The 12,526-nt window shown below is 45.4% G+C and overlaps 1 protein-coding gene across 1 annotated transcript; it reads right to left on the minus strand.

The window, feature by feature from the left end:
- Positions 1-3,203: 3,203 nt before the first annotated feature.
- LOC117093949 (PRAME family member 17) lies at positions 3,204-6,346 on the minus strand. The gene is made up of 3 exons (XM_033229361.1): positions 6,040-6,346; positions 5,071-5,649; positions 3,204-4,046 (listed from the first exon to the last, which is right to left on the minus strand). The coding sequence occupies exons 1-3, from the start codon at positions 6,324-6,326 to the stop codon at positions 3,488-3,490; spliced, it is 1,425 nt and encodes a 474-aa protein (XP_033085252.1). The 5' UTR covers positions 6,327-6,346; the 3' UTR covers positions 3,204-3,487.
- Positions 6,347-12,526: the final 6,180 nt, after the last annotated feature.

Below are 12,526 nucleotides of genomic sequence, written 5' to 3' on the forward strand. Positions count from 1 at the left end.
TCAGGTAACCCAGAGTCACAGCCTCCTGTGAGGATTCTAATTTACTCAGTAGATCGGGTGCAGTGACTCACTTCTGTAATCCCAGCACTTTGAGAGGCTGAGGTGGGAGGATCACTTGAGGCCAGAAGTTCAAAACCAACCTGGGCAACATTGCAAGACCCTGTCTCTGAAAAAATAAAAAACTAACAGAAAATAATGCTAAGTAAGCTATGGAGAAATGAGAACCCTGGCACACCATTGGTAGTTATGTAAATTAGTACAGCTGCTATGAAAAACAGTGTGGCGTTTCCTCCAAAAAATAAAAATAAAATTACTATATGAACCATAAATCCCACTGCTGGATATATATCCTTAAGAAAAAAGAAACATATCCAAGAGATATCTGCACTTCCATATTATTTTTATTTTTCTTTATTTCTTTTTATTTTTGTGAGACTGAGTTTTTACTCTTGTTGCACAGGCTGGAGTGCAGTGGTGTGATCTTAGCTCACTGCAACCTCTACCTTGGTTTAGGTGGTTCTCCTGCCTCAACCTCCCAAGTGGCTGGGATTACAGGCGTGTGCCACCATGCCCAGCTAATTTTGTATTTTTAGTAGAAATGGAGTTTCACCATGTTGGTCAGGCTGGTCTCTAATCCTGACCGCAAGTGATCTACCCTCCTCAGCCTCCCAATGTTCTGGGATTACAGGTGTGAGCCACTGTACCCGGCCTGCACTCCCCTATTTATTGCAGCACTATCCACAGTAGCCAAAATATGGAATCAACCTAAGTGTCCATCAACAGATGAATGGATCAAGAAAATGTGGTCAATATACACAATAGAATATCATTCAGCCATAAACATGAATGAAATCCTGTCATCTGCAGCAACATGGATGGAACTGGAGGGCGTCACGTTAAGTGAAGTAAGCCAGATACAGAAAGACAAACATGACATATTCTCACTCATATTTAGGAACTAAAAAACATGAAACTTAAAAACAGAGAGTAGAATGACGGTTATCAGAAGCTAGGAAGGATAATGGGAACAAAGGATAAGAAGGGCGCGGTGTCTCACATCTGTATTCCCAGCACTGTGGGAGGCCAAGGCGGGCAGATCATGAGGTCAGAATATTGGGACCATCCTGGCTAATGTGGCTAACAAAAAAAAAATATTTAGCTGGGTGGGGTGGCACGTACCTGTAGTCCCAGCTACTCAGAGGCTGAGGCAGGAGAATGGCGTGAACCTGGGAATCCAAGCTTGCCGTAAACTGAGATTGCACCACTGCACTCCAGCCCGGGTGACAGAGCAAGACTCCATCTCAAGAAAAAAAAAGGGGACGGAGGATGGTTCATGGGTACAAAAATGTAGTTAGGAAGGAATAAGATATAGTGTTCAGTAACACCTTAGGCCAGCTCATGTTGACAATAGTTCATAGTAAATTTCTACATAATTAAAACAATGGAATTGGAATGGTGCTTACACAAGGAAATGATAAATTCTTGAGATGGTGAAAACCCCCGTTACCCTGATTTGAACATTACACATTTTACGCTTGTATCAGAACATCAGGCCAGTTGTGGTGGCTCATGTCTATAATCCCAGCACTTTGGGAGGCCGAGGTGGGTGGATTACCTGAGATTAGGAGTTCGAGACCAGCCTGGCCAACCTGGTGAAACCCCGTCTCCACTAAAAATACAAAAATCAGCCAGGTGTGGTGATGGGCTCCTGTAGTCCCAGCTACTCAGGAAGCTGAGGCAGTAGAATTTCTTGAACCTGAGAGGCGGAGTTTGCAGTGAGCCGAGATTGTGTGTTTGCACTCCAGCCTGGGTGAAAGAGGGAGACTCCACCTCAAAAAAAAAAAAAAAAAAGAAAGAAAGAAGAAGGAAAAAAAAGAACATCAGATGTACCCTGTAAATATGCACAATATTTATACATCCACAACAATTTTAAAATTAAAAAAATAGTAAAACTAGGCACGGTGGCTCATGCTTGTAATCCCAGCACTTTGGGAGGCCAAGATAGGAGGAACACTTGAGTCTAGGAGTTTGAGATCAACGAGGTCAACACAGTGAACTCAGGTTCACCTGAGTGAACCATCAGAGAGCTTCCTGGCCCACATGGGGCAAGTTCCAAAGAGATTCTCAAGGCAGTGCAGGAATGCTGCCTGCAGGTCAGTGCCCTGGTCTCTCATGTTTCTTGATAAGGAGAGAAGGGAGACATTATAGGAAGATATCTCATTGACATGAATTAGCTTTCCAAAAGATGTATTTTTGTATTAATGTGCACTAGAAATATTTAGAACCTGTAATATGCATTGTTCTAAAAGGGAAATTGGACACAACCACCTTAATTCGGTGAAACCCACCAGCCACCGTGAGGACACGCAAGAGCTGGTGATGTCACGAGGCTCCTGCAATACACGCTATGACCATTCCCTTCCAGGTCAGGGGGCAGCCCCTGGTGCAGTAAAGCCGTTTCCTGGCATGGCCAGTTTTCAGGAACGGATTCCTCTGGATCTGCTCATTAGGAGTGAGCAGGGTTTCGGTATCTGGGGAGCAGTGAGGGCCCCTGAGAAGAGGGTGGATTTCAGTGGCTCATCATCATTGCCCACCAGAATGTCCAGGCCCCAAGTGTGCATCTCTTGTGAATGAACCCAGTGAACAGGCATGGGAGAAAGCAAAGAAGAAACAGATGACTGAAGAGGGTACAAAGTGGATGAGAATTAATCAAAATGATCACATTTCAGTTTGGATGCCTGGATTTGCTATAGCTGAACCTCAATCACAGAAAACTTAGTACCGCTCATCAGTAACTAGAGATTTCTGATGTATAAATAGCTAAAACAGATTGATCAATCATGGAAGACACCAGAAAGTTTCCATTCAGGTTCCATTTATTTTTGACATTTTCAAATAACCATCCTTGCGGGGGTAACTCCTGCATCACTCTAGAACTTCGGGTTCCATTTCTGAGTCTAGGAAACAGGTCCCTGAAGGCCTCATCGATGCCAAGTGAGCGTTTTCACCCAGTCCTGCCCCAGCTAAGTCGCCTTTGTTTTTCCACTCACAGTCAGCACTTGCCTGAAACACACGGCTGTGTGCTTCCTTTAAGATGCACCTCACCGGGCCCGGCTGCTCATACCTGTAAACCCAGCACTGTGGAAGGCCAAGGTGGTCAGATCACTTGAGGTCAGGAGTTCGAGGCCAGCCTTCGCCAACATCATGAAACCCTGTCTCTACTAAAAATACAAAAATTAGATGGGCGTGATGGCACACGCCAGTAACACCAGCTACCAGGGAGACTTAGGCAGGAGAATCACTTGAACCTGGGAGGTGGAGGTTGCAGTGAGATGAGACTGTACCACTGCAATTCAGCCTGAGAGAGAGAGCAAAATTCCATCAAAAAAAAAAAAAAAAAACAAAAAACCAAAAAGCACCTATGTCCTAGATTTCAGTGTCCAAGGGTCCAGAAGAAAGCTTATCCATTCCACTAACCAGCTCTTCCCTAGGAGCAAAGATGGAAGTCCACTGTCTCAGATGGCCATGAGCCACAGGAAGGGCAGGGAATGGGACCAAAAAAGATCCTCTTGGGCTGCCTGACTTCCCTGAGCGTCTGCATCAGCTCAGCCCGAATTGGGGCGAGGATCTCCCAGCTGACATGACCCCTGTGGTCAAGACTCTCCAGAGGGGCAGGATACAACTCCAGGCCTAACTTGCTCAGCCCGCCTGTGTGACGCAGCAGGTCTTTCAGAGCATCCGTGGAGGTCTCATTTCCACCAAAGTAGAAGGTGGTGAGCTGGGAGCAGTGGCTCAGGGCAGGGAGGAGGACCCTGAGTTGGGAGTCCTGGATGTGACAGTCCTTTAAGGTGAGGATCTCGAGAGTAGCAGCAGCTTTCTCTAGCAGAGCTCCAAGGGGCTCAAGATTGGTGGTCCACATTAGGATATGAATCAGATGCAGCTCCTTTAGCTGACTGAGGCTTGGGTACTGAGACAGACACTCCATGTCCCGATCAGCTAGGTAAGCATGACAGAATATAAAGGCCCGCAAGGGGTTCTTGAGGCACCTGGGGAGAGCAAGAAGTTAGTTATGGGCAACGGTGCCAGTTAGCGGAGGGGGGTGGGAAATAATGTCAATGGTAAACTTGAAGTGGGCATTGAGCAATTCTGCACTTTCCTACAACACAGGTGCTATGGTAAACTGCAGTGGGGAAGCCTGTTTCACCCAAATACAAGTTTGTTCCCATCATCAGATGATGGTCCGCGTGCAAGGTGCTGCCTGATGAAGACTCAGATCATTCAGGGGCAGCTCCACTTTAGGCTCATTCCTTTCACCCTTGCTTGTGTGATTGGTCCAAGGCCACGAACTCTTTAAAGCCTCTTCACTTCATCTTTCAGCAGACAACCTCATCTCTGGGCCAGAGGAACCCAGTGAGAGATGTGCACAAAGAACTCGGCTGAGCAAGGTCTACGGATATCAGCTAGGGCTACCTGCCTGCAAAGGTTCCCTGACATGTCTGTGTCTGTAAACCACCTATCACTTTACACCACTCTCATGCCTACTCCCTCACCTCTGTCCAAGAAGCACGCTTTTCCCATGTCAACTACTTTTCCTGGGGTTCAATAGAATCTTTTAAAGACAGGGAATTAGAGACAGGATCATTGGCATTTACTAAGCTGTGAGGACAGAGCTTCTACTGTGAAACGGACACGTTTGATGCACTTGCCCTTCTTTCACACTCTCCTCTATATGAAGAGTAAGTTTCAACATATTAACTTTAAACACACTTCCTAGAAAGGAATTCACAAATGCACCCTCCTTAGATCTGAACCCCTGACTAACTAGCTCCTTACATGTCTCTCTGTGTCGCAACTACCCCAGGCCATCCCTCTGCCCTTATTTGAGTTGTCTTGTGATACCCACTTCAGGTTATAGAGCACTGAACAGCATAATGTGTTGATATTCTAGCCTCCCATTCCCTGTGACGTCACCAGTGACTGGCACACAGTAGATGCCCACTAGCGTTTACTGTGAAAAAGAACAAAAGTCTGTGGTATGGTCTACAGAGAAAGCTCACCATCCTTTCTTACCTGAGCAGGTGCTCCAGGTGCTCTTTGATATTGCTGACCTTTCTTATATAAAGCATCTGGGGGTAGGACAGGCAGAGGAATGGAGAGTCCAAGTCAGGAATGAACTGTTGTAGGCCACTCACGTATAACTCACTGTTATAACCGAAGGCTAAAAAGAGTTTGTGAAGATTGCTCATCCGGCTCAGGTAAGGGGCAAACTTTCCTGTTTGATTCAGAGAGCACTTTCTCTTGACTTCCAACTCCTGGATACTGTCTGGGTCTATCCTGTCCAATAGATTTCTGAAACTTGAAGTGGGCATTGAGTAATTCCGCACCTTACTACAACACAGGTGCACTAGACCTCTTCTGTAGTGGACCCACCCACAGAGGTAGCTCAGGCATTCGTCCAGCGTACTGTCCTTTAGGCAGAGGTCTATGAACACCTTCAAGGGCTGGCGCTCTCCCGTCCTCGGACAGTCCTCCACTGTCTGCCTCTTACTCACGGCCTCTGGGGAGCAGGACAGGGCCCGGGCTCCAGACCATATGGTCCAGAAATTCTCATCAACATCCCGCAAATCCAGCACTTGAAGTTTCCACCTCCTGTGAGTAACATGGGGGAAAAGCTCAGAATGAGCAAGGACCCACCCCGACCTGGGCTTTCACTCCACATCCAGGACATCAGTCAGCTGCTGCTGTCCTCAGTTCCCCCACTTCTGTCTCTTCTCCATCCCGTTCCCCCTTTGATTCTCCCTGGCACCCACTTCTAGTACCTTGACCTTCCACTGGGAGGAAGCAGGTTCCTGTTTCCTCGGTGGACCCTGTGTGGTGAGCCGTCCTTTCCCAGAGGAGCTGGGCCATGGCCAAGGCCTCTCATGGGCACCATCAGAAGCCTCTGAGCCACCCTAGCCCCCCAACCCCACCACGCCTGAGCCAGCTGTCCCTTCCCTGGATGCCTGGGCCCTTCCCACCAGGCCACCTGAGTCACCTCACCTGGGCCGAACCTTCTGGGCCAGCAGTGTATCGAGTCCCTTCAGCACAGCTTGCAAGGTCTCCAGATGAGGTGTCTTCATCAGGGATCCCAGAGGGAGGCGGAGGAAGGGCCAGGCCTGCACCAGCAGCCTCACGGCCTCACAGCGTCTCATGCTGAAGGCCTCCGTGAACATCAGAGGGAAGACCTCCCGGGGCAGCTCATCCCGGGTGAAGATGGTCAGGGACTGGCTCCTCAGCAGGCTCTGCCCCGCCAGCTCCAGGAGTCTGGATGGGGACTGGAGGCTCATACTGACAAATCTGCAAGGAAAAGCTCTAGAGGACAATCCAGCAAAAAGGCAAGTTTCTCAGGCCAATCCCCTGCAACCCCCACTTCTTCTAGGGCCAAAGTCATTTCCCCAGCATGTGTGAAAGAGCCCTCAGTTTACTCCAATTCCATTCTACAGTAAGTGGCCACAGAGACACAGTTCTACCCTTCTGGTACCAAGAAGAGTGTGTCCCAACCTCTAAAGAGCAAGCAAGATCTTTCCTAGTCCATGATTATTAGCTTCTGCTCCACTGAACTCACAGCACCGGGAAATGTTACCGAGGATCTCTGAAGTTCAGATCTCATGCCCAGCTAATCTATTATTTGTTGACTTTTTGTAAAGACAGTGGGTTTCACTATGTTGTCCATGCTAGTCTTGAACTCCTAGACTCAACAATCCACCCCCCTTGGACTCCCAAAGTTCTGGGATTACAGGTCTGACCCTGTGCCCAGACTCATTACTGAAAATTTCAGTGAGAAGCTTTGCGGTGTTATGCATCATTCGCAAGACACAGATGTTTCCAATACACACTTCTTACACATATTCAAAATGAACCACTTTGGCTGGGTGCAGTGACTCACACCTGTAATCCCAGCACTTTGGGAGGCAGAGGCAGGTGGATCATCTGAGGTCGGGAGATCGAGACCAGCATGGCCAACATGGTAAAGCCCTACCTCTACTAAAATTACAAAAATTAGCCAGGTGCAGTGGTGTGCGCCTGTAGTCCAAGCTACTAGGGAGGCTGAGGCAGGAGGAACGCTTGAATCCAGAAGGCAGAGGTTGCAGTGAGCTGATATTATACCACTGCACTCCAGCCTGGGAAATAGGCTAGATTTAAAAAAAGAGAGACAGATAGAGAGAACTACATTTGATTAAACTTCTTAAGCTCCACCCAGTTAATCTTAATTGGAATTTTGGCTTTCTTTCAGATTAACCGTTGGAATTAGATATCCATCTGCCAAAGTGAAAGATTTAGGGATAAGGTGAAAGTCCAGGACTCATTCACTGATTCACTCCACAAACATGGAGTTTTACTAATCTATGTCCTTCATTGTCCTCAGTGTGAGATACAGAAGGGTCGAATCTCTTCCTGACATTAGACAGAAAGAAAGAAAGTAGAAAGTATCTTTTTTGAGAGATCCTTGGCCACATCAAATTTATCAAAATATTTCAGAGTTAAAACAGTTTTACAAAGACAGACATGACAGTCCCTAAGGAAACACAGTAGAAATCTTCATGTATCCAATGATCACCTGGGTGGTATAATTTAGTTTTTTTGGTGTGGGAGAGCTGAGTCTCACTTTGTCACCCAGGCTGGAGTGCAGTGGCACCAGCTCGGCTCCCTGTAACCTCCGTCTCCCAGGTTCAAGCGATTCTCATGCTTCAGCCTTTCAAGTAGCTGGTATTACAGGCATGCACCCCCACACCCATGTCTCCATCCAGGTGGAAGAGTTACAGTGAGGATGTGATTGCTTTAAAATTAAGGCCAAAGATCCTCTTTTGTTGAGTTTTTTTGTTTTTTTTAAACAGGGTCTCAATCTGTTGCCTAAGCTAGAATATAGCAGTGGTGTGAGCATGGCTCACTGCAGCTTCAATCTTCCGGGCTCAAGTGATTCTCCCACCTCAGCCACCCAAATAACTGGGAATACAGATGCATGCCACCATGCCTGGCTAATTAAAAAAAAAAAAAAATTGTAGAGGCAGAGCACCACTGACGCACAGCAGTAATAATTGTAGCACTTTGAGAGGCCGAGTCAGGTGGATCACTTGAGGTCAGGAGTTTGAGACCAACCTGGACAGCATGGTGAAACCACCCCCCTTCTAAAAATACAAACATTAGCAAGGCATGGCAGCAGACAGATGTAATACCAGCTACTCAGGAAGCTGAGGCATGAGAATTGCTTGAGCCTGAGAGGTGGAGGTTGCAGTGAGTTGAGATCGTGCCATTACACTCCAGCCTTGGCAACAGAGTGAGACTCCATCTGTCCGCTCCAAAAAATAATATTTTGTAGAGATGGGTTTTTGCCATGTTGCCCAGTTACGTCGCAAAACCCTGGGCTCAAATGCTCCTCTCACCTTGGCCTCCCAAATGTTGAGGTAACAGGCTTGAGACACTGCTCCCATTGAGAATTATGAAATGACATAAACCAAAGCACAATCACAGTTTTTGAAATAAAGACAAAACTGCATTTAGAAGAAAAAATTCAAAGTTTCGAATTGTTCATACGAAAAAACAAAAAGATAGATATTGCTCTATGCCATCGTAGGCTGCACTGTCACTATCCCAGATGGGCTGACTGTAGGTCAGATGGGAGTGTCCTTACAGAAATTAGGGACTTACCAGATGTGGACTGAGTTTGCAGGGTGTTCAGACCTCAGGAAGAACCAAGCAGTAACTCCAGGCTTGAAGACTTTGGGTCTCTCCTGTGGGTCTTTGGGAGCTTTTATTGACCTTTCTCATCACAACTCCCACCCACACCCCTCCACGTATCCACTGCTAGCTTCCAATCAAAAAGTGATACCTGATTGCATTTCTGAAGCTCCACCCAGTTAATCCTGATTGGGTTTTTGGCTCTCCCCAGATTAATGAATTGAATCAGATATCCATTCATTTCAGATATCCATATTCATTTCATGAATCAAGAAATTGACAGTGTTAGGGATAAGGTGGAAGTCAAGAATTCATTCATTCAAGGCTGGGCGAGGTGGCTCACACCTGTAATCCCAACTCTTTGGAAGGACAAAGCGGGTAGATCACCTGAGTTCAGGTGTTCAAGACCAGCCAGGCCAACAACGTGAAACCCTGTACCTACAAAACTTCAAAAATTAGCCGGGCATGATGGCAGGTGCCTGTAACCCAGCTACTTGGGAGGCTGAAGCAGGATAATCACTTGAACCCAGTAGGCAATAGTTTCAGTGAGCCAAAATTGTGCCATTGCACTCTAGTCTTGGTGACAGAGGGAGACTCTGTCAAAAAACAAAACAAACAAACAAACAAAATAAACATGAATTCATTCATTCATGAACTCCACAAACACTGATGGACTTTTACTAATATGTGACCTTCATAGTCCTGAGTGTGAGGCAGGGAAGGGTTTGATCTGTTCTGGACATTAGACAGAAAAATAAAATCTGAAAGTAGTGTTGTTGGGAGATCTTTGGCCACATCAAAATTATAAAAATGCTGTACACTTACAAAAAGCTTTATAAAAACAGAGGAGTCATCCCTACAAAATCAAAATAAAAATCTCCATGTATCGAATGGTCTTGTAGGTTTTAGATCACCTAAGGTAGCAGATTATACTGTCGTTCTCATGGAAGAGAGGTGCCATTGAGGGCATGAGTAGTCTCAGGGCTTAGGTTAAGTCTTCTCTGGAAGAAGCTGAAAGCATACCTATAAACTTGATAAATTTGATCGATGAAGAAGGGAGGGGGAGAAACAAAACTAAACCAAGCTTGCTGTGTATTCAGCATTCATCATGAGGTCAGCTTGCTCTCTGACCTGCTTCCTTATGGTTGTTGGCAGCCTGCTGTCCCAAGATCATGTAGACCTTAGAATACAGTTCCCCTTAACTGCCCTGCAGACAACAATTTCAGCATCGCAAAACATTAACTTTTTCATCTGAGATATTCCTTCAGGTTCTGCTGTCAGTGAAACTACTGATGCCAGCTGATCTGAAGGCCCTGCAAGGCACCAACTCACCAAAGAATGCAGTTTCTACATCCTGATGACTTCATCCCTCTTACCACTACACCAACTTTCCAGCCCCTTGCTATCCAGGATCCACTGGAAACCCTCAGTACTTCTAGGGGAGATGAATTTGAGGATCTCCTCCTAGCTTCTCATTCAGACACCCTGTGATCATTAAACTCTGTGCTGCAAACCCTGCTGTCTCAGAATATTGGTAAGCTACTGTGCTGCAGGCATAGGAACCTGACGGTCCTGTAATAAAGTCTTGTCAAAATTACAAATGGAAGTGAGGGTCGAGGCTAGTCAGGGTTGAGCTGGGTTTTTAATGGGATCCTGGGAGTGAACCAAGACTTGGTAAACATGTTGGGGGTTACTGAGTGGGTGGAGGAGGAATCGATCCAACATTGCACTGATGCCCCTTTGGTTTTGATCCTTATGACTAAGGATGAGTCTTTCAAAACAATATATAGAATCCTCTTTATTTTTCACTTCAAAACTTTCCATCTTCCTTTATCTCCCCAAATAATCTCACATCTATTCCCATCCCTTTGCTTATTTCAAAATAAGCATCTTTTTTTTTTTTTTCCAGAGTCTCCTTCTCTGTAAAGTAGACCATTTATTTTGTTGCCACAGAAGGTGAGTAACCTGGTTTTATGGAGAGAATGGGTCAAAAGGATCCCATTCCTCAATGGCTGGGGTGATATGAAGGTCATGATTATTCTCTGTCATATCTGCGCCTGCATATTGCCAGTGAAAACTTGCATGTCACATTGGGCAGGCTTCCAAATTAACCACCTGTGGAAGGTCTTATGATTGCCTTACATCCTGTCCCTGAGTAAAGAATTTGACTGGGAGTTCATGAGTGCCTCAAACTCTACAAGTATTGATGAAGGCTTCACCCACTGACAGTGAGAAGTACACTGATTTGATTCTGATCATGAAGTTTTGCTGGTTTTCTTGCAAGGAAAATGTTTTAGCCTGTTATGTTGTAATCTAAAGCCAATGATTGTAACCTCTGTATTGTACCTTCCAATGGAAAAAAAACAAAACAAAACCTCAACTCTATTTGAGCCTTGCCAGGTTAATAAAACAAAAGAAAATTACAAAACAAACTGATAGGAAGGTTGTTATACAAAAAATACAAAAATTAGCTGGGCATGATGGCGCCCACCCATAGTCCTAGCTATTTGAGAGGCTGAGGCAGGAGAATCGCTTGAACCCAGGGGGAGGAGGTTGCAGTGAGCCAAGATTGTGCCACTGCACTCCAACTTTGTGACAGAGCGAGACTCCATCTCAAAACAAACAAACAAACACAAACAAGCAAGAAACAAAAAAAAGGCAGAAAAATAAATTCTCAATTTCCATCTCTATGAATTCATCTTCAGAAGTGATAGCATTTCCTACTTGGCATTTTTCTCCTACATTTTTGGCATAAGATCTATCAACAAAAAGTATGAATCCAGGTTTGTGTAATGGATATCTTAAGCATCAGTAGGAGGAGTCAATAGTTCTGATGCCACACATACAAGTATGGTCTTCTCCATTATCAGTAAACAGCAACAAAGTGGTAGAGTTATGCAGAGTGTAGCATTTGAAATGGAGATTTGAAGGTGACAAGAAAAGGATTTTGTAAGACGTTAGTCTACAAGTTGAAAAATGTTGGTTCACGTTACAATAGATTTATTTACTTTATTTATTTATTTATTTATTTATTTTTTGAGATGGAGTCTCACTCTGTCACCTGGCTGGAGTGCAGTGGCACGATCTCAGCTCACTGCAACCTCTGCCTCCCCAGTTCAAGAGATTTTCCTGCCTTAGCTTCCTGAAAAGCTGGGACTACAGGTGCATACCACTACACCCGGCTATTTTTTAATATTTTTAGTAAAGAAAAGGTTTCACCGTGTTAGCTGGGATGGTCTCCACCTCCTGACCACGCGTGATCTGCCTGCCTCGGCCTCCAAAAGTGCTGGGATTACAGGGGTGAGCCACCACGCCTGGCCTGTTGGCATCAAAATTTAATAGGCATTCAATTGCATATGAAACTTGTAGATAAAGTTTATTTCTTTTTTCTTTAAAGCATTTATTTATTTATTTATTTCTAATATATTTATTTATTAATTTTTTTTGAGATAGAATTTCACTCTTGTTTTCCAGGCTGGAGGGCAATGGCACGATCTTGGCTCACTGCAACCTCCACCTTCCGGTTCAAGCGTTTCTCCTGTCTCAGTCTCCCAGTTAGCTGGAATTACAGGCGCAGGCCACCACACACAGCTAATTTTTGTTTTTTCAGTAGAGAGAGAGTTTCACCATGTTGCCCAGGCTTGTCTGGAACTCCTGACCACAGGTGATTCACCCACCTCGGCCTCTGAAATTGCTGGGATTACAGGCATGAACCACAGTGCCCAGCCTAAACTCATCACTTTTAATACCTTCTACATCACATAAGGAAGAAGAACAGAAACACTTGAGTGCTTCACGATGGTCAAGGTTG

Source organism: Trachypithecus francoisi, unplaced genomic scaffold (assembly GCF_009764315.1).
Source record: "Trachypithecus francoisi isolate TF-2019V2 unplaced genomic scaffold, Tfra_2.0 Lachesis_group12, whole genome shotgun sequence".
NCBI classification, from domain to species: Eukaryota; Metazoa; Chordata; class Mammalia; order Primates; family Cercopithecidae; genus Trachypithecus; species Trachypithecus francoisi.